Below are 27,417 nucleotides of genomic sequence, written 5' to 3' on the forward strand. Positions count from 1 at the left end.
AGATAGAGAATATTTTAGGCTTTGTATTCCATATGGTCTCTGTTCTAAATACTCAACTCTGGTTTTGTAGCATAAGAACAACCATAGACAATTAGTGAACGTGGCTAAGTTCCAGTAAAACTCTTACAAAAACAGGCAATGTGCTGGCTTTGGCCCACAGGCTGTATGTAGTTCACTAACTCCTGGTCTGTAGTATACATTTTAAGTTTTTTATTTTTCTTTTGTAACATTTCAATTCTATGAGAATTCTCCATCAAAGGATAGACAGATTTTATTTTTTCTTCTTTTCTTCTCTATTTTTAAAAGATTTTAACCAATCATTTTACATTTCTTATCAGCAAAATCTATTATTTGAATAATCTGTGAAGGCCTTGTTTTATTTCATCAGTCATATAGTCTGTCATATCTAATCATTTTTTATTAAATCTCAGGCATTGTGTAAAACAAATGTAGGATTTGGGGACAATATTGAGGTCAACCAAAAAGCATTCCTGTTTTCTTTGGTTATTCAAATATAATGAGGAACTGAAATTTTAATGCAGCCAAGGATTGATCTGGGTCAAGAAGTTTCTCAGTTTTCTTAAGACTGTATCCCCTTAGTCTCGTTTCTCCACTGTGTGTGTTATATACTTTAGACAGAGAGCTTATGTGTGGCCATCCCATCAGCCCTGAGAAACTGTAGAAGATTCAGCTCTACCCTTCAGAGGGTCCAAGCTTTCTGTCCAGGCAACTTCAAATGCATCAGATATCATGAGTGGAGACAACTGGTTGCTTAAAGCTGGACTCCTTCTTCAGATCTAGGGGAAAAAGGCATACTTAAGGATGGAGAAAACTACAGTCCACCTTTTAAAAGTGTTTATCCTTACTCCTCAGCTCCCTACACATTCCAAAGATACAGCAAATGTTTCATTGGGAAAAATCCCAGTTAGACTTTTTAGGGGCCCTCCAATTCCCATTATAGCGCTCCAGCCCTGAGCAATCAAAAAGCATTAGTTTCTTTTCTACCCTACAGAGCCTCTGCCTGGGCTGCACCTGCCCCTCATTTCTTGCCAAAATTTAGCAGAGATTCCAAAGTGGGGAGAAAACTGGCTGAAATTGTTTTCCTATCTCAAAAAGGATCTCTTCTTTCTGGAAATGTAACTTATCTCTTCCATAACTTTCTGAAGCTCTAAAGAAAATGATTTTTATAATCTATCAATATTTTTTTCTAGTTATAGTGGCAAATACATTGGCCGTACAGGAATATACACTCTGTATATATTCTATACTCTACTAAAATAATAATTTGTCACTGTATTATATTAATAAAATATAAAAATATTTTAGGCACATATGATAGTGTTTCCTAGGAAATAGTAAGGGAGTATATTAAATAGATGTATAATTAAATATATCTAAAGTTATACTTTATTTCCTCTTTTCTAAAAACTTATAACATATTACTGATCATATCTATAAATCCCAGGAGAATTTGAAGCTTCGTCCCAGTTATGAATTTAGTGGCTTGATGAAGAAATGTTAGAGTTAGTCTTTAGGGATTGAAATCTACTGACTTGAAATTTATCCACGGAATGATTTAGTAGAATAAACCTGTACAGAACAGCCTGTTTAGGCTGATGCCAAAGGAAAATATTGTAAAGGAAAGCCTACTCTATTATTTGTCCATCCATCCATTCAACTACCCAATAAGTTATTCTACAAATACACATTGAACTTTATTGAGGTGCAGCACAGTGTAAGGATGCAACATGAGTGTGACACACACAACAAATACAAAATAAAGTAGACCAGAAAAGAGAGAAAATGATTCCAAACGACAAGATGTCAGGAACTGAACTTAACCAAGTGCCAACATAGGGAATAAAGTTTGGGGACTGACTGGGATAAGAAAGGCGTTATGTATCATTGAGAAAATGACATTACAACTGTGACTTGAAAGATGAGGTAGATTCAGATATACTAAGAGTGCAGAGAATGAGTTTTTCAGGGCATGAGCATATTCTACTGCGGACAGTGTCCATGGAATTTTCTAGACAATACTGGAGTTCCAGTCTCCTATTCCAAGGCATCTTCCCGACCCAGGGATCGAACCTGTATCTCTTCCCTCTCCTGCATTGGCAGGTGGACTCTTTACCAGTGTGCCACCTGGGCAGCCCTCTGTTGAGAATAGCACGTGGGAAAACCTTGAGGTCTTTAAGGAAGTGGAACTTGATCCAGTAGCCAGCGGTAGTGAGCAAGAAGAGAGTGCCATGAGATGAAGTTGGAGAACTAGGTAGGGAAAAAATTATTTTTTTCTATGCCTTAAAGACCTTTGCTGAGAGTATGGATTTTATTCTAAGGGCAGTGGAAGCCATTGACAGTAAGGAGGGATGTGATTCAATAATGAAAGAGGGTCGTAGGGCTCTTGAAGATAGGCTGAAGGAGCAGGACGGCAAGCTATGGAGCTCACTGCAAAATCCAGAAGAGTGAGGATGGTGCCCTTTATTAAGGCTGAGTGAGCACATGCAACTGACGCTGTGTCCTTTTCTGAAACGAGAAGGCAGGGTGATAAACCTTATGGATAGTTTGAAACAAGTAGGTTTAGGGGTTGCCACAGGTTACATGAAGAACTCAGGGTACAGCTGGCCAGAAGAGACGTGACTTTTCTCCAGCAAACTTGAGTTTCTGGGATTCAAGTGCAGTGAATGCTTGTGGTAGAACTAACATGTTTTCCCAAAACTGCAAGTAGAAGCAGCACCTGGGAGCTTGTTAGAAATACAGACTCTTAGACCCGCACTTTGTACCAGACCCGCACTTTGAAAATTTGCCTTTGTGATTCATATAAACATTAAAATTTAAGATGCACTGTAGTAGATTTTGCCTAGGGTTGCAGTTGTAGTAGATGAATTCAGAGAAGTGAGTTCTGGCTGGCTCTGTACCATCGCAAGACATGCTATGTGAAGTGATCCCTAGAAGCACATGGAAGGATCGTACTTCTTCACTCCCTTGAAGTTAGGCATACACATGTGACTAGTTCCAGCCAACTGCTTGTATGTGGAGGTGCCTTTGTTATTCCAGGCCTGAGAATGTCCTTGCCAGTGCAAACTCCTTCATCCTCTGTCATGCCAAGCCCTGGAGTGACTAGGATAAACAGAGCCTCTCTGATGATCTGAGTTGAGTATGTAGTGTGACTGAGAAATAGATTGCTTTGCTTTTAGGCACTGAGGTTTTGGAGTTGTTGTCACAGCATAACCTGTCCCATTCTGACTCATGCAGTGTCTCTAGAACTAGGAAACTCCAGTAACAGAAACAGAATTGAAAAAGCCTCCAGGAAGGAAGATCAGTTACTGCCCTGCGTCCCACTGGGCAGGTCTCTGAAAGTCTAGGTCCCCGCCTGTGACCGCTAAAGTGCTTTCAGCTCATGCACAGGCCCTAGTGCTAGCTCAGAATATAATAATCATTCTAGATTTGTTTGGTGTTAAGAAATTTCACCTACCAGTAGCCTTTGCCCAGGAATGGTGCTTCTTCATTTTCACTAGAAATTAAGACTATTAATTTTTTTTTTCACAAGTAGATAAGTTTATTGTACTCTTATTCTTACTTTGTAAATGTCCAGGTTTTATGGAGTAATAAAAGCCTCTTGATGAAAGTGAAAGAGGAGAGTGAAAAAGTTGGCTTAAAGCTCAACATCCAGAAAACGAAGATCATGGCATCTGGTCCCATCACTTCATGGGAAATAGATGGGGAAACAGTGGAAACAGTGTCAGAGTGTATTTTGGGGGGCTTCAAAATCACTGCAGATGGTGATTGCAGCCATGAAATTAAAAGATGCTTACTCCTTGGAAGGAAAGTTATGACCAACCTAGATAGCATATTCAAAAGCAGAGACATTACTTTGCCCACAAAGGTCCATCTAGTCAAGGCTATGGTTTTTCCAGTGGTCATGTATGATGTGAGAGTTGGACTATGAAGAAAGCTGAGCACCGAAGAATTGATGCTTTTGAACTGTGGTGTTGGAGAAGACTCTTGAGAGTCCCTTGGACTGCAGGGAGATCTAACCAATCCATTCTAAAGGAGATCAGTCCTGGGTGTTCTTTGGAAGGAAAGATGCTAAAGCTAAAACTCCAGTACTTTGGCCACCTCATGCGAAGAGTTGACTCATTGGAAAAGACTCTGATGCTGGGAGGGATTGGGGGCAGGAGAAGAAGGGGATGACAGAGGATGAGATGGCTGGATGGCATCACCGACTCTATGGACGTGAGTCTGAGTGAACTCCGGGAGTTGGTGCTGGACAGGGAGGCCTGGCTTGCTGCAATTCATGGGGTCGCAAAGAGTCGGGCATGACTGAGTGACTGAACTGAACTGAACTGAGGCAATGGATATATACCTGGCTCCGTTTTCAAGACTCAGTTTGTTCTCATAATAGTACCTTGCAATCTTCAAATTCATGGCATCTTCTCTCTCATTTCAGAAATTCCTGGGGCAAGAAATTGGGGTCAAATACTGTCCATCCTGAGTTCTGGGCAGTACATTTTTAATTTATGCAGGGAAATATTTAGCTAAATCTCCCCATCATGTTGTCATTAAACAATTTTCTCTTAAAATTTGAACTCCTAGGCCTAAGATGATTATGTGTTTTTGTATCAAATATAGAGCAACTTAAGAAGTATTCACATAACTAAAACAAAAGAGCTGCCCTCTTTTTTATGCAGGATGATCTCTATCTTTCCTGGAGACATCAGATAGATCTGTAAACCACTTAAGACCACCATCTAGGGAGTGATTTTTGTCTTAAAAGTGGGCAGTTATGAACTGAAGCAAAAAGTACATATTTAGACCGTTGCTTTAGGAAAAGAAGTTTCTTCTATAATTATCTTTTAATTGAAGCCACTTAGAGCTGCAAAAACCTTTAATATACCTTACAGATGGACTGTAGGAGTTGATGCTGAAAATAATATATAAATATATGATTTTAAAGTGTGTCATTTGCACAGAGCAACTACGATAAACCTTTTTTTAGGATTCACACAATAGAGGCAACTGTGACTGCCAGAAGGAGGCATAAAGTGAAAAGAATAAGGTTATTTCAGGAACACAGCTACTCCTTAAACCATGACCCTCATCACATCTCTCTACATAAATAGCAAGGAGGCTTAATCCAGAACTATAAAAAGCTACCGTCTTTAGACTTCAGGTTTTTTGTTTGTATGTTTTCCCTTCACTGCTGCTCTTGTCAACACTATTAAATGTGAATGACACAGAAACTTTTAAGGATTGTCCTTTGGAGCAAAATTGTACACAAAGTACTGCAATGTGTGCAGATATAATCACTGATAATAGTAACTTTATAAGAAATGTTAAAATTATAGCTATTTCTAAACTACTTCTGTGACTAAATGAAGAGAATTGAAAAATACAGGCCAAGGGAAATGAAGCCTTCATGTACCCATGTGGGCTCTTTCTCTCCACTTGAATAAAACTACAAACATCTTTCATGAGTTGAGTTGAGTTCGGTCGCTCAGTCATGTCCGACTCTCTGCAACCCCAGGGACTTCAGCACGCCAGGCCTCCCTGTCCATCACCAACTCCCAGAGTTTATCCAAACTCATGTCTATTGATTCAGTCGGTGATGCCATCCAACCATCTCATCCTCTGTTGCCCCTTCTAATAACACCTTCAATCTTTCCCAGCATCAGTGTCTTTTCCAATGAGTCAGTTCTTCACATCAGGTGGCCAATTTATTGGAGTTTCAGCTTCAGCATCAGTCCTTCCAATGAATATTCAGGACTGATCTCCTTTAGCATGGACTGCTTGGATCTCCTTGCAGTCCAAGGGACTCTCAAGAGTCTTCTCCAACTCCACAGTTCAAGAACATCAATTCTTCAGCGCTCAGCTTTCTTTATAGTCCAACGCTCACATCCATACATGACTACTGGAAAAACCATAGCCTTGACTAGATAGACCTTTGTTGTCAAAGCAATATCTCTACTTTTAAATATGCTGTCTAGGTTAGTCATAACTTTCCTCCAAGGAGCAAGCATCTTTTAATTTCATGGCTGCAGTCAGCATCTGCAATGATTTTGGAGCCCCAAAAAATAAAGTCTGACACTGTTTCCATTGTTTCCCCATCTATTTGCCATGAAGTGATGGGACCGGATGCCATGATCTTAGTTTTCTGAATGTTGAGTTTTAAGCCAACTTTTTCACTCTCTACTTTCACTTTCATCAAGAGGCTCTTTAGTTCTTCACTTTCTGCCATAAGGGTGGTGTCATCTGCATATCTGAGATTATTGATATTTCTCCCAGTAACCTTGATTCCAGCTTGTGCTTCATCCAATCTGGCATTTCTCATGATGTACTGTGCATAGAAGTTAAATAAGCAGGGTGACAGTATACAGCCTTGACATACTCCTTTTCCTTTTTGGAACCAGTCTGTTCCATGTCCAGTTCTAACTGTTGCTTCTTGACCTGCATACAGATTTCTCAGGAGGCAAGTCAAGTGGTCTGGTATTCCCATCTCTTGAAGAATTTTCTAGAGTTTTTGTGGTCCACACAGTCAAGGGCTTTGGCATAGCCAATAAAACAGAAGTTGATGTTTCTCTGGAATTCTATTGCTTGTTCGATGATCCAATGGATGTTTGCAATTTGTTCTCTGTTTCCCCTGCCGTTTCTAAATCCAGCTTGAACATCTGGAAGTTCACCATTCATGTACTGTTGAAGCCTGGCTTGGAGAATTTTGGGCATTACTTTACTAGCATGTGAGATTAGTGCAATGGTGTGGTAGTTTGAGCATTCTTTGGCGTTGCCTTTTTTGGGATTGGAATGAAAACTGACCTTTTCCAGTCCTAAGGCCACTGCTGAGTTTTCCAATTTTGCTGGCATATTGAGTGCAGCACTTTCACAGCATCATCTTTTAGGATTTGAAATAGCTCAACTGGAATTCCATCACCTCCACTAGCTTTGTTCATAGTGATGCTTCCTAAGGCCCACTTGACTTCTCATTCCTGGATGTCTGGCTCTAGGTGAGTAATCACACCAGTCACATACAATCACAATGACCCAATGATTATCTGGGTCATTAAGTTCTTTTTTGTACAGTTCTTCTGTATATTCTTGCCACCTCTTCTTAATATCTTCTGCTTCTGTTAGGTCCATACCATTTCTGTCCTTTATTAGGCACATCTTTGCATGAAATGTTCCCATGGTTCTCTAATTTTCTTAAAGAGATCTCTAGTCTTTCCTGTTCTATTGTTTTCCTCTACTTCTTCGCATTGATCACTGAGGAAGGCTTTGTCTCCCCTTGCTATTCTTTGGAACTCTGCATTCAAATGACTGTATCTTTCCTTTTCTCCTTTGCCTTTCCTGTCTCTTCTTTCCTCAGCTGTTTGTAAGGCCTCCTCAGACAGCCACTTTGGCTTTATGAATTTCCTTTTCTTAGGGATGGTCTTAATCACTGCCTCCTGTACAATATCACAAACCTCTGTCCATAGTTCTTCAGGCACTCTGTCTATCAGATCTAATCCCTTGAATCTATTTGCCACTTCCACTATATAATCTTAAGGGATTTGATTAAGGACATACCTGAATGGTCTAGTGGTTTTCCCTACTTTCTTCAGTTTAAGTCTGAATTTGGCAATAAGGAGTTCATGATCTGAGCCACAGTCAGCTCCCGGTCTTGTTTTTGCTGACTGTATAGAGCTTCTCCATCTTTGGCTGCAAAGAATATAATCAGTCTGATTTCAGTATTGACCATCTGGTGATGTATATGTGTAGAGTCTTCTCTTGTGTTGTTGGAAGAGGGTGTTTGCTATGACCAGTGCATTCTCTTGGCAAAACTGTATTAGCCTTTGCCCGGCTTCACTCTGTACTCCAAGGCCAAATTTGCCTGTTACTCCAGGTATTTCTTGACTTCCTACTTTTGCATTCCAGTCCCCAGTAATGAAAATGTCATCTTTTTTGGGTGTTAGTTCTAGAAGGCCTTTTAGGTTTTCATAGGACTGTTCAAATTCAGCTTCTTCAGCATTACTTGTCGAGGCATAGACTTGCATTACTTTGATATTAAATGGTTTGCCTAGGAAAAGAACAGAGATCATTTTGTCATTTTTGAGATTGCATCCAAGTACTGCCTTTCAGACTCTTGCTGACAATGATGGCTACTCCATTTCTTCTAAGGGGTTCCTGCCTACAGTAGTAGATATAATGGTCATCTGAGTTAAATTCACCCATTCTAGTCCATCTTAGTTTGCTGATTCATAGAATGCCGACGTTCACTCTTGCCATCTCCTGTTTGCTGCTGCTGCTAAGTCACTTCAGTCGTGTCTGACTCTGTGCGACCCCATAGACCGCAGCCCACCAGACTCCCCCGTCCCTGGGATTCTCCAGGCAAGAACACTGGAGTGGGTTGCCATTTCCTTCTCCAATGCAAGAAAGTGAAAAGTGAAAGTGAAGTCGCTCAGTCATGTACGACTGTTTGCGACCCCATGGACTGCAGCCTACCAGGCTCCTCTGTCCATGGGATTTTCCAGGCAAGAGTACTGGAGTGGGGCACCATCACCTTCTCCAATCTTCTGTTTGACCACTTCCAATTTGCCTTGATTCATGGACCTAACATTCCAGGTTCCTATGCAAGATTGCTCTTTACAGCATCAGACCTTGCTTCCATCACCATTCCCAACCACAACTGGGTGTTGATTTTGCTTTGCCTCTGTCTCTTCATTCTTTCTGGAGTTGTTTCTCCACTGATCTCCAGTAGCATATTCGGCACCTACCAACCTGAGGAGTTCATCTTTCAGTGTCCTATCTTTTTGCCTTTTCATACTGTTCATGGGGTTCTCAAGGCACGAGTACTGAAGTGGTTTGCCATTCCCTTCTCCAGTGGACCACGTTTTATCAGAACTCTCCACCATGACCTTTCAGTCTTGGGTGGCCCTACCTGGCATGGTTCACTGAGTTAGACAAGGTTGTGGTCTATGTGATCAGATTGGTTAGTTTTCTGTGATTGTGGTTTTCATTCTGTCTGCCCTCTGATGGAGAAGGATAAGAGACTTAGGGAAGCTTTTGATGGGAGGGACTAATTGAGGGGAAAATTGGGTCTTGTTCTAATGGGTGGGGCCAGGCTGAGAAAATCTTTAATCCAATTTTCTGTTAAAGGGTGGGGCTGTGTTCCCTCCCTGTTATTTGACCTAAGGCCAAACTATGGTGGAGATAATGAGGATAATGGTGACTTCATTCAGAAGGTCCCAGTCAGTGCCCCCAACCCTGCACCAGGCCACCGCAGCCCACGCCTCCACTGGAGACTGCTGGATACTCACAGGCAAGTCTGGGTCAGTCTCTTGTGGGGTCACTGCTCCTTTCTCCTGGGTCCTGGTGCACAAAGTTCTGTTGGTGCCCTCCAGGAGTCTGTTTCCCAGTCCTGTGTAAGTTCTGGTGGCTCTATGGCAGGGTTAATGGCGACCTCCTCCATCAGGTGGATTATGCCATACCCACGTCTGCGGCACCCAGATCCCCTGCCCCTGCAGCAGACCACTGCTGACCTGTATCTCCTCAAAAGACACTCAGACATAGTCTGTCTCAGTCTCTGTGTGATCTCTGGGTCCTGGTGCACACAAGCTATGTTTGAGCCCTCTGAGTGTCTCTGGCAGGTGTGGGGTTTGATCCTAACGTGATTTCGCCCCTCCTACCATCTTGCTGGGGCTTCTCCTTTGCCCTTGGATGTGGGGTATCTCCTCAAAGGCACTCCAGTGCCACGCAGGTGCTGCTCCAGCACCATGCAGCTGCCACTCCAATATCTATAAAATCTTTTATAGAGATTGGTAAATGACTTTAGGAACACCTCCACACTGCATTTCAAATTAACGACCACTACTTAATAATTGACAGCATCTCAGCAGCCTGGAAAGTTGCTTGCCAAGCCTCTTTATTTTTATATTCTTTTTTCATATGAAAAAGATTTAGTGTCAAAACAAGCATGTTTGAGGATAACTTCTAAATATTAAAGCATTTTAACAGTTTCTAACAAAAGTGTTGTATAAAACCTGAGTTAATGTGTAATGGTTAAGTGTATGGACCCTGGAATCCAACTGCCTAAGCTCAAATCTTGGGACAGTTTACGAGCTGTGTGTTCCTCAGGAAGGCATCTCACCACAGCATGTCTGTGTTAAATATGGGTAATTACAGCACCTCCAATTGTTTTAAAACTCAAATGAGATAAATCAGGTAAAATGCTTAGTCCCATGTTTGCCATAAAATAGGCACTTAATAAATGCTATTATATTTTGTGGTAATTGTTGCTATTATTTTTCAAAAGGTTTCCAACTGTAGAAATTTAATAACTGTAGAAATTTAAAATTTGCCTACTTATATTAATTGAATAGCTCTTAAAAGGCAGTTCTGTCAGGAAATGTAAATGTTCCCTAATTATCACATACTTCTTTGTTTTGAATAATCATGGACAGCTATGTTTTTACATTGTCTACTTTTGAAGATCACAGTTACAGAAGGAAAAAAGAAAATTCTTCTATGGTTTTGGTTTCATTTAACAAGCACTTTGAGAAGATACCTTTGTGCCTCAGACAATGTGCTGGAAATTACAGGGTAAACAAATTGAAAAAGAAACTACAGGCCCTTTGGAGTTTACAGTCTAATAGAATGGATGAGATAAGAACACAAACACTATAATATTGTAAGATAGAGCAAGATCACTTCTATGAGGTTTGAAAGTACAGATCATATCATGATTGCAGTTATCTGAAAAGAATTCAGGAAGGAGAAAAGAAAGATAACAAATTAACAAAAGGATTTGGAGAAAACATTTAAAGTCATAGAAGCACATAATTCAGGGAGTAACAGCAGAATCCCTGGGCTTTCTTTGGGAATGGTGAGTAGTTTATTCTATTTGGCATTAGGGACCCACGGCAGTAGAGGAACAGTGGGGTAGACCAACATAATACTTCACAGATCATGCTGAGGTTCTGCATAAACTACATCAAGACTGTTTTTAAAAGGTGCATGATAACTGAGCTCAAAAGAAAGACAGAAATATTTAGATATCAGGAGTGAAGGAAAAGAAGAAATGAATGCGAGAGTCATAGGAGGAAGTTAATACTTCCTGGGAGCAGCCTGGGAGGATTTCTGATTATGCATGAGTCCTGGGTACTGGAAGTTGAGTTTCTAAAGCTTTGTTAGATCTGGTGACAAGAGCACCTTCCACATGAGTCATGGCCTGCACAAGGCTAAGTTGTGGAACAAGCTGAACCAAGCTCCCTGCAACAAGCTGGCACTATCTTGACTGCTCTGGCTTCATGGATGAAACAAACTCTATAGGTCTATGATGGGTCTAAAAAAATTAAGTTTATACAAGATTTTAGGAAGAAGAGGGAAGAAATTACCTTTCAGAAACTGAAAGGCTAGCTGAACTATAAATAGAAGGAATTAACATGGAGATTAACATAAAGTGATACAGTATCATTGAATTGCCTGAGGCCCTCACCCTCAGGCTAGTCCCTAACAACTCTTTCACAAACCAACAGCATGAAGGTCCTGAAAGATAAACACACCTCAATGAATATGAGTTGACAATAATTTCAAATATCATGAGGGAGAGTTAGCAAACACAAGAATCAAGGGAATCAGTGATGCAAGTAGAAATATTAGAAAATATGAAAGAAATGATCATGTATTTGTTGAAAATAATTTGAGCAATAAAAGAACAGAAGGCACAGTTAAAAAATGCAACACTGTGAAAAAAATGATCTAGAACTTCTATAAGTGGAAAATAATGTCACTGAAACGAATGAGCAGAATAAAGAACCAGTTAGATATAGTTGAAGAAAGAATTAGTGATTAGAAGTTAGTTTGGAAAAAGATCACGCAGAAGCCAGAATAGATACAGAAATGAAAAGAGTGATAGAGAACTTAGAAAAATAAGAGTAAAATGAGACAGTTTAGTGTACATTTAATAGAAATGTATATAATGTAACGGAAATGTGATCCAGAAGTAGAGTACATAGAGATGCATTATGAATTAGTACTTAAGAATTTTCCAATGTGGAAGACAGATAATATATTCGGATTTAAAAGAATTGTGAATAAATATATGCAAGTCCATAGTAACTTAATCTGTATTGTGCTAAAAACAAAATGAAAAATACTAAAAACTACCATTAAGAAAAGACTGGTAATCTACAAAAGATCAACTGTGTAACTTGCAACGAGAGAGACACGGAATCACATTATAAAAATGCTAAAAGGGAAATAAAAACATTCTCACATAAAAGATCAATTGAAAATGAGTATAATTTTTATATAAAGTACATCAGAGATTGAATGAGTTACCATTCATAGAACCTTAATAAACGATTAGAAAAAAGGAAAATATGCTCTGAAAGAAGAAGAGAATTAAAGAATAGGTGGTTGAGAAGCAGTAGTGAATAAATAGATTAAATATATTGCTGGTTTTAAAAGTCAACAATAATAAAAGTAAAGACTAGTATGAAGAGTTCAAAATTAAAGTGGATTGAATTATTAATGAGCAATAAAGATGTAAAGACTGAAACGATAACTCACTGGATAGAAATAATAGATTAGGGTTGGATGAATAAACTGAGACAGATAAAAGATTGGAATTGTTGGTTAGGATTATGTTTGTTTGGCCTTGTAAGTTAAATAATAAAGGGCATATTTGATTTAATATGAAAATGGATGGATTTTTTGGTGGACTTTTTTTTTTTTTTCCCCCAGAAGAGAAGCAACTTGTTCAGAGATGTGAAAGGTAGGATAATTAGCTTGGGGAAAGACTCACTCAGTTAAACCAGTTAGGAGAGTATTGTTAAGAGTGTGATGATAGGCCTTGAAGCCTGTACCAGATTCCATCTTGCCCACAGGTAAGAGGGATGGATATAAGAAACATAACATAGCTAGTATTTAGAGAAGTTAGAAATTGAAGATAAGAAGGGAAAACAGTCGCTGTATCCATTTTTAATCTCTTTGTATTAGCCCACCCTAGCAACTGAAGATATTTGGTTGTTTTAGCAGATAAATCAATGATTCATTAATTTGTTTGTTTTGGGCTCTGCTGGATCTTTCTTGCTGTACAGACTTTGCTCTCTAGTTAAGGCAAGTGGAGGCTGATCTCTAGTCATGGTGTGAGAGCCTCTCATCATGGCGGCTCCTCTTTGCTGTGGAGCAGGGATTCCAGGGCACATGGGCTTCAGTCGTTGGAGCAGGTGGGCTCAGTAGTTGCGGCTCCTGGATTCTAGCGCACAGACTTAGTGGTTGCTGTGAATCATGTGGGATCTTCCCGGATCAGGGACCTGACCCATGTCTCCCGCATTGGCAGGCAGATTCTTTACCACTGAGCCAACTGGGAAGCCCTTGGACGACATTTAAATCCAGGTTTGATGATTCCAACTGTTCTTTAAACCTAGTGTGCTCCTAAGATTTTCAGAGAGAATGCTTAGAAGGTAATCGTTGAGTTTAATTTTCAGCTTAAAGAATTGTGGGATTCAAGTCAAATTTCATACTTCTGATTTTGATTTTGAAGACAAACAAAGATTAGTTCAAAGGAAATAGCAAGATGAGGGGTGTGTGTGTGTGTGTTTCTCAGTTATGTTTGACTCTTGCGACCCTATGGACTGTAGCCCACCAAATTCCTCTGTCCATGGGATTCTCCAGGCAAAAATACTGGGGTAGGTTGCCATGCCTTTCTCCAAACAAGATAAGTTATTGGTATATAAATAAGGTACCAAAGTCAGGCTATATTTTGAGAGAAGGAAAGACTGGAAAAGAATGAAGACTGAAGAATGGGTGGGATTCAAAATCATTGAGGTTTAACCAAAGGATTATATCATGGAGATGAGAACAGAAGATGCAAATGAGGAACAGTATGAAACAAAGAAAGATGAGGTGAGCAAACCCACTTTGAACTCTATTTCTTCATGATCCAGAAAAGAGAAAAAAGTCCAGGAGATAAACATGGATTCATCACTCTGGAAAAAAGTGGTGAAAGGGTAGGCCCGAGGTAGGAACTCTTGTGTTATGGAAGGAAGGTCAAGAAACTGTAATTGTTTTTCACCTAAATACATTCTGAATGTGTCTTACCCAAATACCCTTTATATCCTTTAAAAACGCTACCAGTAGCCTATGCTACTGGGTACCAATATTACAAGGTATTTGTTCTGAATGCCTTCCATATATAGACAATGCCAGGAAGGATGCTAATTAGTATCAGTTGTGAGAGCTGGTTTGTGGTCTGGTCATCTGTCTCAAAGATCAAGACTGAGAACAGCTCATTCTACATAAGCCTGCTAAGCAGCTGTCAGCTGGCAATGACTAATTTCTACTGACTGGGCCAAATTTGGTGCTGACCCAGACATGAAAGTCTGCCTTTCCTAGCTCTGATTAGTTGAGACATCCGAAGCTCTCTCTATTATTTTTATTGCAAACAGAAAACATGTCTGAATGGTGCATTCCCCAAGATTCAAGTCAATGTTGTGATGCTTTTGTCTGAGGGGAAGGATGCATTATGTCCATATGAATCACACTCTCACCAGTATAGGTGCTCATGCTCAGTTGCTCAGCCGTGTCTGACTCTTTGTGCCTCCATGGACCATAGTCCACCAGGCTCCTCCATGAATGTAGCTTTCTAGGCAAGAATACTGGGGTGGGTTGCCATTTCCTCCTCCAGGGCATAGGAGGGGATTGACAAAATAATAGATGGGCAGCTGAGTTGAATAGTCAGATGTTTACCTTGGCAATCATTGCTACCCCACGTTCCTAGTGGAGAACTGTCTAAGTGTTCCTTGGCTTTGAGCATCTCAGCTGTGATTTGTACTGCGAGCACCAAACTGAGAACTGAGGTCTGCAAAATTATTTAGGGTAGACTTTATTAACTTCATTTTTCTTTACCATTTCACACTGTACCTACTGAAGCAGATACTTTTGAGTCCAAGAGCTGCACTGTCTCTGCAGGTCAGGGAGTTTATTTATCTTATGCTCTCTGATACCAGTGTTTTCTATGGACTATGCTGTGGGACAGCTTAGGACAACTTTCCAAGTGTGCCTAACTTAATCCCATAGAAATTAAAACACACTTGGTGCTTGGAAGAAAAGCTATGACAAACCTAGATAGCATATTAAAAAACAGAGATATCCATTTGCCAAAGAAGGTCCATCTAGTCAAAGCTATGGTTTTTCCAGTAGTCATATACAGACGTGAGAATTAAACCATGAAGAAGGCTGAGTACCAAAGAATTGATGCATTTGAATTGTGATGCTGGAGAGACTCTTGAGAGTTCCTGGGACTGTAAGGAGTTCAAACTAGTCAATCATAAAGGAAAACAACCCTGAATATTCATTAAAAGGACTGATGCTAAAACTGAAGCTCCAGGACTTTTGCCAACTCATTGGGAAAAATCAAAACCTGATGCTGGGGAAAATGAAGGTAAAAGGAGAAGAGGGCAGCAGAAGATGAGATGGTTAGACAGCATCCTGGACTCAATGGGCATGAATTTGAGGAAACTTCTGGAGATAGTAGAAGACAGAGAAGCCTGGCGTGCTACGGTCCATGGGGTCACAAAGAGTTAGACACAACTTAGCGGTTGAACAACAACTTAATCCCAAAAACTTAATGAGCTTAGGAGGAATCATTCAATAATTCATTTACTAATTTGTCCAACATATTAAGTCCACTAGGTACTGAGAGTATAACTGTAAACATAATACACAAGAATCTCTTCTTTCACATGGCTTCTGTTCTAATGTGGGAAGCAGAAAAATAAATGAGACATAAGATCTCAATGAGACATTAGATCTAGCACAATGGTAGGCTAAGGTTAAGCACAAAGAAGGTAAGATATTTTTTGAAAAGCTAAATTAATACCTAAGTAAAAAGAAAAAAAGGTAAGATAATTGAGAATGATAAGGATGCCTTTTAGATAGGAAGTCAGGTAAGACTTCTGTGAGGAAATGACAAGAACACATGTGGATCTCTGTGGGAAGACTGTTCCAGACAAAAGGAAAAGCAGGGTGAAGACCCTGAGACAAGCATGTACTTAAAATTGAGGACGATGAAAAAGACCAGAGTGACCAGAACACAGTGAATCAGAGGACAAGTGTGAGTCTCCAGGAACTAGATCTCTTAGGCATGCAGATCACGATGAACTAGCTGCTTTTCTGTATGCTATAGCTGTGCTGACTATGGAGGCTTGTGTGGGTTTATTTTAATTAAAAATATATATGTTTTTAAAACTTGAAACCGTATAGGCATATTTTTCAAGACTGAGAAGAGACATGACAAACTGAGTCTCCGATGACTTCAATTATATAAATAGTAAGTTGAAATGTTTAAATAAAAACCTAGGCAACCCTGGCTTTAAAGCCCATTCTATCGTATTCCATCATAAAGATATAGTCGGAATATCATAGCTGAGTTCACTCTAGCATACTTTTATTGTTCTATATTCTAAGGCTATGAACAAGGCAGAAAGCCTACCCTTAAAGTTCAGAAAGACTACTGGGACAGAAGACATATAAGCAAATTATTATATTTAATTCAGTGTGATAGAGTAGCTGATGGATGTATGAGTTAAGACCACACAGAAGGAGCTGATTAACTCAGTTCAGATATTTAGAAGAACCAGGACTATCTGAGTGGTAAAAAAAAAAAAAAGAGAGAGAGAGAGAGGAATGGGTGGCATATCCAGTGCAAACAATATGACATTATGGCACACGTAACCTGAATAGAAAATTTCTGAGTTATCACTAGTTTAGAGGCAGGCCTGGAGTTCAACCTGGTAGCACATATCTTCATAGTACCCCAGTCTGCTTCTACTGGGGGATCAGCGTTCTTTCTGATTGGCCAACACAGTGTCTGCATCTTAGATTAAGTATCACTCCATAACGACGAGCATTGAGACCACAGAGATAAGCAACTGCTGGATCATTGCTGGACCATCCATTCTCTGGGTCAGGTGTTGATGGCTGGCACTGAGGGGAGACCAGGAGAGGAATAAGAAAATGGGAAGAAATAAACTCCATTAACATGTTATGTTTTTAATGTAACACAAATAACAGAGCATGTCTCTGAAGATTTTTATTTTCCCAAAATATGTTTAGAGTTTTAGAGGCTAAGGAAAATTTAAATGTCTGAAGTGTCAAGGAAGCACCTAAAAATGCATTTTAAAGAAAATTCCTAACTCCAAAATTAATTCAGATTGATTGCTGTACCTCAAAGGATTTGTTAACACTTTTCTTAATGGGAAATTGATGGTTATAGTATTATACTTGAACCTTTCTAGGCCAGTCTTTCTCTGCTGTGTTAGTTCCTAAGTATTTCATGATCTTTTGATAAGTTAACGTTATCACAAATTTAGCAATGGGATGATAAAGATTAACCTTCTATTAAATAAGTAAACATATACCTTGCTATGAGTGTATCCTTGCTAGTGTATCTATTAAATAAGTAAATTTATCCTTGCTATACTTTTACTGTAACATTCTTCCGTGTGATAAGATGCTTTTCTTCCCTTGGACTGGATGATAAGCAAATATGAAAACTGACAGTGTATTTCTCTGGTCATCAAACTAATTTAAGTCTTGCACCTCAATGATTCATTCTGCTGCTGAAAACCTAGCTGAGAGATTTTTATTTTGTTGTTGTTTATTCCTTTTTAAAATAAAGCTAAATTAATCTAGTGTTCAGTCATGTTCATCATAGTAGACTTCTAAAGTTTAACTAAATGTCTATCTTAAGCTAAATGTTATTGTGAAAACTTTTTTTGCTGCTACATAAAGATGTGTTTACTTTAAGAAGTAAGGCAAAAGTCATTAAACTCAGCTTCTTAAATACAAAAGGATATTTTGACGTGTTTATAGTCTCCCGTCTCTGCTCACACCTCAGTGAACAACCTCCCATGTTTACCATGTGCAAAGCTATTTTTTGTTTTTATTTCAGTTAAAACCCTAAATTAATACATGCTTCCTGCGAAACGCTAAATTATGTTTTCTGAAAACTAGAAAAGGCAAGTCCATCAAGCCTGCCAAAATGTGGACACAGATTCTGGCAGTTTTTCCTTGCTAGGGTGGGAAACATTCAACTTAGTTTTGAAACCTTCCCAAGGTTTGCAGTGCTATTGGAAAGTCAGCTCTTTAGTTTTAAACACATTTGTCTGATGAAGCTATGTGGGGAAACAGTAATGAAGATTCTGATGTTTATTCTGTTCTGTTGACCATCACAGATCAAAGAACACCTTGCAAAGGGGCAAAGAATGCTGGCGGGTGATGGGATGTCCCAGGTCACCAAGACACTGCTGGATTTAACTCAGAGGAAAAACTTCTATGCAGGCGATCTTCTGATGTCGGTTGAAATCCTCAGGAATGTGACCAACACCTTTAAAAGGGCAAGTTACATCCCTGCCTCTGATGGCGTCCAGGTAAGGGAGGCAATTCCATGAAGGAATACCAAGTGACCTTGGGATCACTTATGGGCCTGAGAAGCTGGTACAGCCACCTTGGAGGATTCCTGGTCTGGAGCGGGGTGTGCTCCCTCCTGTTGGGGAAGAATCCAAGCTGTGTGCGGTATGAGCTGTGGAAGTGACCCCAATTCCTTAGTCATTCTACCCTTCAGTGTCCCCAACAAACATAATGCACCTCAAGGAGAGAGCGAGTAAGAATGTGTGTGAAGTGATTTGAGCCATCGGCTAAAAGACACTATAGTAAATTCAAGGTTGTAGCATGGATCTTTTATTCCCACACTTAATAACACCATCTTGCCATAGGAGACTATTAAAAGTACATTAAGCATAATGAAAGCACATTGACTATAGCATGCAAAGAAGACATGGTTTAAGTTTTGTTCGGAGTTTTGTTATTAGAAGGGGGAAGGCCATACTTAATTTTGTGGAATTATTGCCTGAAAATGCCGGGCGAGTAGAGAATTGTCCTGGATAGGAAAATAAGTTCAGTAACTCCTCAACAGCCTGTTTGTCTTGTTATGGCAAACTTCTAGAACGGCATGATTTTTTTCCCATAGTACAGTTTAAGTACTCATCCAATTTTAGAATTGTCTTTGCCATTAAGACCAAGCTTGTTGAATGGCAAACAAAGCATATTTGATGCAACACTAGTTTGGATTTCAGCTTAAGTTTTCTTGTGCTGTAGGCTAGATGTACTCCTGCCAAGAATACTGAGTTGGTTTTTGAGTTAGTTTTTGTGTTTCCAGCATAATGTTCTTCTGTATCTCTGCATGAAGTTCATTAACATAAAAGTTTGGCAAAACTCCCACATCAGGTAATTTTCTTTCAGCCCACTCTTCCTTTGGGAGTTTTATTTGCATTTCACTTAGAAAATGCAGAGGGTGGGCTTTTTCAGGGATTTTGTTTGTTGTTTTGCTTTGTTTTGCTTTGTTTTGACCAGAGATTGAAGGGAAAGAGGAATAGAATGCTTTTTGGTATCACGGAATTATTCATAAATAATACCTGTGCCCTAATTTGTATAGAGATTCATATAGTACTTAAATTATATAAATATTCTGTTCATAGTAGCTGCAATAAGAATTAGAGGGGCTGTGGTATATATAATATTATATTACCTGTGTCCAGGAATACATTTCTAACTGTAAAAATGCATTACAGGGAGGAAGAGTAGAAGATACTGTCATTTGAACATTTCGATTCTTTTTTTTTTTTTGGCTGCACTGCAGTGCTTGCAGGAACTTAGTTCCACGACCAAAGATTAAACCCAGGCCCCTGCAGTGAAAGTACTTGTTCCTAACACACTGGACTAACAGGGAACTCCCAAAACTTTTATTACTTTGTTGTTATTCGGTGGCTAAGTCATGGACTGGAGCACACCAGGCTTCCCTGTCCTTAACTGTCTCCCAGAGTTTGCTCAAACTCATGTCCATTGAGTCAGTGATGCCATCCAACCATCTCATCCTCTGTTGCCCCCTTCTTCTCCTGCTCTCAATCTTTCCCAGCATCAGGGTCTTTTCCAATGAGATGCAGTTTGATCCCTGGGTCAGGAAGATCTGGAGAAAGCAATGGCTACCCATTCTACTATTGTTGTCTGGAGAATTCCATGGACAGAGGAGGCTGGCGGGCTACAGTTCATGGGGTTGCATAGAGTCAGACATGACTAATCAATTAACACTTTACTGCTTTACAAAGAATGAAAGTTTTCCAGTTTTAATAATGTAATAAAGTAAGCCAAGTACAACTTTTCTCCTTAGTTCTGAAATACTTCTATCCATTAGCGTTTACATTGTAAAAATTACATGTGAACTCCTTCACGTAAGGTACAAGTTGTTATTTCAAAACACGTCAGATTCTTGTATTTACAAAGGAAACATCAGGCAGAAAGCTGTACTCATTGAGCTCTTGGGCCTCTCTGTACTGTCAAGAATGTAGGACTTTAAGGTTTTAATCGTACTTAAATTACAATTACTAGGTTGTGTTGGGGTCATGTTGTGAATGAACTTCTCATTGGAGGGCACGGACTCCGTGAATGATTAGTGTAACCAGAGGCTTTGTCATGGACATCAGCTGGTTTGACTTAAATAGAGCAATGTGATTGTGTTATTTTATCTTGATCAGAAACACCTTGCTGATTTTCTGTCCTACTCGGTAGTTAGTCCTCGGCATGCACACAAAATCTCAGCAGGTGCTGTTCTGGTCATTTCTCACATAAAGGAGCTGCATTTTTCTACTCTGCTGTCTTGACTGGTGTCTTTCCAGGGACCTGGAAGCCTTCTTCTTCTGGAAGTCCTTCTTCATCTCTGCCTGTCCCACTCCAGGTGAAGTTGCTGCAAGTCTTTCTGAAGGCCAGTCCTGCAAGCCCCAGACTTGATCTGAAAATGACCTTTCTCATCTCTAAAATCCCAGGGGACTTTGCACCTCTTTTATTCTACCTTCCACAAACCATTTTGCACAAACCTTTTGGATGTATTTGTTGTCTTTACTTGATGACAGCCTTACCCAGCACCTCTAAGCCTTTACTCCCTGGGGCTCAGGGCACTTGTGATTGGCTGGGCTCATCAGACTTCATATGACGTAAACTAAATTCATCGTAAGTGCCATGTTCTCTTGCATTTTCACCTTGGTAGAATTACTGGTCCTTAGGCTGCTCCTGTAATATCATCTGGACTTTTCCCTTCTCTTCCTTTCCTTATGGGCAGCCGATCCTGTGCCTCTTCCATCTGTCTTTCCTGTTTTCCCACTGCTGTATCCTAACTTTGCCTTCTTTCAGTGACCCCAGCCTGCATTAGTTCCATGGCCTTTTTCCTTCCATACTCCCTCAGATCTCTCCCTACATCCCTACTCATCATGTCCGCTGTCCTGGTTGTTTAGTTGCTAGGTCAGGTCCGACTCTTTGCCACTCCGTGGAATGTAGCCGGCTAGGCTCCTCTGTCCATAGAATTTCCCAGGCAAGAATACTGGAGTGGGTTGCCGTTTCCTTCTCCAGGGATCTTCTCAACCCACAGATTGAACCTGAATCTCCTGCATTGGCAGGCGGATTCTTTTCTGCAGATCCACCAGGGTAGCCCCATTGGCTATCCTAGGATGGCCATGATTATGTCATGATTAAGTCAGAACCCTTCACCTGGGCTCCAAGGTTGCCTGAAAGACAACCCAAAGCCTGTGTCTTGCCTTCTAGTGTATCCACGGTACCTGGATAACCTATCTCTCCAGCCATGAGCATGGACCACTCTCTCCCTTCACAAGTTCAGTTCAGATCAGATCAGTCGCTCAGTCGTGTCTGACTCTTTGCGACCCTATGAATTGCAGCACGCCAGGCCTCCCTGTCCATCACCAACTCCCGGAGTTCATTCAAACTCACGTCCATTGAGTCGGTGATGCCATCCAGCCATCTCATCCTCTGTCATCCCCTTCTCCTCCTGCCCCCAATCCCTCCCAGTATCAGAGTCTTTTCCAATGAGTCAACTCTTCACATGAGGTGGCCAAAGTACTGGAGTTTCAGCTTTAGCATCATTCCTTCCAAAGAACATCCAGGGCTGATCTCCTTCAGAATGGACAGGTTGGATCTCCTTGCAGTCCAAGGGACTCTCAAGAGTCTTCTCCAACACCACAGTTCAAAAGCATCAATTCTTCGGTGCTCAGCTTTCTTCACAGTCCAACTCTCACATCCATACATGACCACTGGAAAAACCATAGCCTTGACTAGATGGACCTGACCTAGAGCTAAATCAAGCACTTCCTGCCTCCTGGATGTGCTGTGTTTCTTGGCTCCAGGCCTTAGCTTTCTGTTTGCTTTCAGACTGGCTTAGTGTCTCTCCATCTTCTAAATTAATCTCTCAGTACTCAGCCTCTGCATGCCAGAAACACGTTTCCTCCTGTATCTCTTTACATCCTGAGTTATTAGCAGTCATGTGTGAATCTTTGCAAAAGAAAAAATAGTCCTGATCAATCTTTGGATCCTAGCCTAGCTCCAAGTCCCCCTCATCCGAATAGGATTTAGCAGATTCTTTACTATACAATGTGTGTAACAAATATTTGTTGAATTCACAGCAAAATTAATAATTATATAGACACCACTGAATTTTTATCCTTTTTTTTTTAACTGGGGAAAGAGCGAAGACCAAAGAGATGTTAAGTAAAACTGTTTAGAGAGAATACGTTCTTTTAAGTGTAGTTCTGTGCAAGGCTTTTTATGTGTAATGCCTGCTGCTGCTGCTGCTGCTAAGTTGCTTCAGTCGTGTCCAACTCTGTGCGACCCCATAGACGGCAGCCCACCAGGCTCCCCCATCCCTGGGATTCTCCAGGCAAGAACACTGGAGTGGGTTGCCGTTTCCTTCTCCAATGCATGAAAGTGAAAAGTGAAAGCGAAGTCGCTCAGTCGTGTCCGACCCTCGACCCTCAGCGAACCCATGGACTGCAGCCTTCCAGGCTCCTCCATCCATGGCATTTTCTAGGCAAGAGTACTGGAGTTGGGTGCCGTTGCCTTCTCCGTGTAAAATGCCTAGTTAATGCTAGATTCAGTAAAAGAGTAACACATTGATCAATCTTCTATCTCCATTGATACATTGATGAAAGTGAGATAGAATAGCCACAGTCTGTTGAAATTAGGGGAAAAATAAGGTGTGCCTTTATTTCTTGGAAGTATAGAGCATAGTAGTAGTTTTATTTTGGGTATCTGGTTAGTATAAAATTATTCCAAAAGCCTTTTCCCTTCAGGCATATTCTTTCCAAACCCTGGGGTTTGGCCTTATGTCCATATTTCCGCTCTTATTGGTTCTCTGCTGTAGTTTGGTCTTCCTGTTTCTAATCTGATGCAGATTCCTTCAAGATGCAGATCAAAAAGCATTTCTAGTCCAAAAATCTTCTCTTCAGATCTCAGGCAGAATTCAGTGTTTTCCTAATTGTCTTGCCTTTTGAAACCTTGTAAATACCCAATGGACAGAGAATCCTGGCAGGCTACAGTCCATTGGGTCACAAAGAATCTTTTTGTTGGTACTAAGATACAACTTAGTGCCGAAAAAACAACAAAGTACTCCTATTAGAGCAGGTGTTTCACATAACAGTGAAATTATTTGTTTCCAGGCCTCTTTTCAGCAGTAAATTTTAAACTTGTTGAGAAGACAATTAGGTCCCTGGGGCTTAATCTGGCACTGGGAGCATAGTAGACATGCAAATATTTGTTCAAGTAATTAGTGAATGTGAATAATATAGTAATATTTGAGGAATTTGCTTTACAAAAAGAAAAGTACCCTAAGCCTCCAATTAAGAGAAAGAAAGAAAAAAAGAGATTTATCCGTTTACTTGTTTTTTCACCCCTGGGATAATTCATACCGAGTTGCATAATCAGTGGAAGTTGAGTTTACACCACCCACGCCTGGAACTATGGAACTTACAAAGTTGAATCAGACATGCAAATTGAAATTTGTCCAATAATTATGTTGATGTTTTCAGACACATTGCTTAATCTTTATGTACCTTATTTCTTCATATCTAAAGAATAAATAGTAGTAGAGTCTATTCCATTAATCATGGCAGTTATATTCTATAAGTGAAAGAATACTGAATCATTTACTAGCCGGGAAAATACAGGATGGATTCCTACAAGAATCTGGTAGTATAATTTAATCAACCAATTAATACATGACTTTGTTTGACTTATTTATGTATATATAACAATATGTATGTTATTATCATATATTCATTATTATATATTTGTTTATATAAAACATTATTATTGTTACATATCATGCTTGAACAAAGCTTACCTAATACATATATTTTCTCTCTAAGGCATACCAGAGCTTTCTTGAATTTAGGAATGCTAGATAATCCTCCAACACTATGCTGGGTGCCATTTTCAACAGTGATATTACCATCAAAAAGCACAAAATATATGGGGGAAAAAAACCTGGGCATTAAATCGACCATGAAACACACTTGTTTACAGTATGTGGGCTGCATGGTCCTGTGACCTGAGCGGGGTGCATGTACATGGGGTGACTCAAACTCACCACGCTATGCATGTTCTTGAAGCTATGAACTTTGATTTGTGAGTTAGAAGTTAATTTTAGTGAGTAATTGAACTTGCAAATATGAAATCCATGAATAACGAAGCCCAGTGATATCTGTTTTTCAGGGTTGTTGAGAGGCTTAGAAAAAATGCAGATTATACATGTAACAACCCATTTGTGAATCATGTGGCAGATAGCAGGTTCTCTGTAATGCCATTAGTACTGGTGTTGTAGCTCTTAACGCCTTGCTCTCAGGCTGCTTACAATATTTCTAAAGGAAAAGATAATTTAGGAATGAGGCTAGGCCAGTAATGAGGAAGAGAGATTACAGTGTCTCCCTTCCAGGAGCTCTCAAAACATAGAGTCTGAACTGCAGCAATAAAAAAAGAACCTTAGGCTTTGAGATAGAATTTGGAGAAGAAAGCTAGGGCAGAAACAATCATCAAACTCCAGTAAAAGGTGTAAAAATTGGGACTCCCCTGGCAGTCCAGTGGTTAAGACTCAATGCTTCGAATGCAGGTGACATGGGTTGAATCCCTCATATGGGCACCAAGATCCCACTAGCCACAGGGTGTGGCCAAAAAGTTTATTAAAAAAAAAGAAAAAAGAAAAGACATAGTAATGGTATGCATGTGACACATTCAAAAGACCAAGTTTTGTAAAAAATGAGATTCATACTGGAAAACATCGGTCATAAAGGCAGGAGAACCGAGGTTAGAGAAGAGTTTGGATGTGATTCTCTATAAACAAAGTACTAAACCTGAGTGCTGTTTCTGAAAGGTGGTCTGGCTGAGGTAGAGAAGGGGGATCCGTGAGTCGAGGAAGACTTGGCCACATCACTGATTTAGAGGTTCGGAGAAAAGAAGGCAAGCATGTTTCAGCAATAGTGGATCAGAAAAGGAGGCAAGATCCGCTTAATGGAATGAAAGGCAGGCCTCTGAGATGGCTTATCATTGGAAGTAAAGAAAGAAAAATTGGAAAAAATACACACATGGAGTATCCACAGAGACTCCTCATGTACAATGGCCCTCAAACTTGATGAATATGAGGACTTGTCTCTTTTCAAGCATCTTTTAGTTCCCTGATGAAACTTCTGTTGGCCCAACTCAGTGTTTTCCAAATGTTTTTGACTGTGACCGACTGTAAGACACACAGTTAACATCAATATATAGCTGAAAAATAGACTTTTACAAAACATTTACCTATTCTGTAGGTAATGCACTCTTGCATTTTCTGTTCTTGTCTATCATGTTATGAAACGTTGATTAGGACCCTCAAACAGGTTCCCCGCTCAATGTTTGAAAATCATTTGTTTGCCTGACATACTCCTGAGGCTTGAAAATTCATTTTTCCAATAACTTAGATTAAATAGGAGGCCGAAAACTTCCACTTCCAATTTGTTTCTTAAATGCAAACCATCTTCTTAGGAAAATTCTCAGAATTAGGAGGTCAAGAAATCACATCAAGGGCTCCCTTGATGACTCAGTGGTAAAGACGCTGCCTGTCAGTGCAGGGGATAGGGTTCATCCCTGGTCCAGAAGACACCACATACTGCAGAGCAACTAACCCATGCTCTAGAGCCTGAGAGCTGCAACTCCTGAGCCCAAGCAGCAGAGAACAAGAGAAGAAATCTGTGCTTCACAACAGGGGAAGCCGCCACAATGGAAAGCTGAAGTCCACACACCGCAATGAAGAGTAGCCCCTCCTCACTGCACCTAGAAAAAGCCCCAGTGCGGCACGGAAGATCCAACACAACAAAAAGAAAGAAATTAAATTCTCAATAGAGCTGATGATTTTGGATAAGGTAAGCATCTTCTCTCCTAAAACACTTGATGAGAAAGAAGGTACGTTGGATCTTTCTCATGTACCCATCAAGAAGTAGGCGAGGATCCTTAAGTAGCATTTCTGTTCTGCTTTCATTTCCCTTTTGTTTTCTGTGTACAAAAGAGTGGATTGACAGATGGGGATGCATCTATGACTGTGATCATCCAAGGCCCTCATGTAATGATTAGCCTAATTTTCTTGACCAAATACAATCTAGTAAGTACTCTTTCAGAGAAGGCAACCAGGAGGATTAATAATTTCCTGTAATTAATTAATAACTACAATATTTCCTATAGTTAATTATTTCCTATAATTAATAATAATAATAATTAGTATAAATTAATAATTTCCTGGGGATGTAGGGAAGTAGTAGAGGATGATGACTCAGAGAGCTTGCTCTGTAGGCAGAGTCCTGAGCTTCTGGTCATGGCTCTTCTACTTGTCCCCTGTCTGATGCTGGACAGGTGACTGGATGCTGGTACCCATGTATAGTGCTGATGTGAGGGTTAAATTACTGTCTAAAAGTTACATAGCACCTCACTTCGGTTCAGTTCAGTCGCTCAGTCATGTCTGACTCTTTGTGACCCCATGGACTGCAGCACACCAAGCCTCCCTGTCCAACTCCCGGAGTTTACTCAAACTCGTGTCCATCCAGTTGGTGATAGCATCCAACCATCTCATCCTCTGTTGTCCCCTTCTTCTCCTGCCTTCAGTCTTTCCCAGCATCGGGGTCTTTTCAGATGAGTCAGTTCTTCACATCAGGTGGCCAAAGTATTGGAGTTTCAGCTTCAACATCAGTCCTTCCAGTGAATCTTCAGGACTGATTTCCTTTAGGATGGACTGGTTGGATCTCCTTGCAGTCCAAGGGACTCTCAAGAGTCTTCTCCAACACCACAGTTGAAAAGCATCAATGCTTCAGCACTCAGCTTTCTTTATAGTCCAACTCTCACAACCATACATGACTACTGGAAAAACCATAGCCTTGACTAGACAGACCTTGTTGGCAAAGTTAACGTCTCTGCTTTTTAATATGCTGTCTAGATTGGTCATAACTTTTCTCCCAAAGAGTTAGCATCTTTTAATTTCGCACATGGCACACAGTAAAAGGTCAAGAAACCTGCCGACCCTTATGA

At 40.2% G+C, this 27,417-nt stretch overlaps 1 protein-coding gene across 2 annotated transcripts in view; it reads left to right on the forward strand.

The window, feature by feature from the left end:
* Window positions 1-27,417, forward strand: part of ADGRB3 (adhesion G protein-coupled receptor B3) — an 886,492-nt gene that overhangs the window by 403,057 nt on the left and 456,018 nt on the right. For both annotated transcript variants that reach the window (XM_024996868.2, XM_024996869.2), the window contains exon 11: window positions 18,213-18,407. In XM_024996868.2, coding sequence (XP_024852636.1) covers window positions 18,213-18,407 — 195 coding nt within the window. The remainder of the gene's footprint in view (window positions 1-18,212; window positions 18,408-27,417) is intronic.

The sequence above is a fragment of the Bos taurus genome, chromosome 9 (assembly GCF_002263795.3).
Source record: "Bos taurus isolate L1 Dominette 01449 registration number 42190680 breed Hereford chromosome 9, ARS-UCD2.0, whole genome shotgun sequence".
Lineage (NCBI taxonomy): Eukaryota > Metazoa > Chordata > Mammalia > Artiodactyla > Bovidae > Bos > Bos taurus.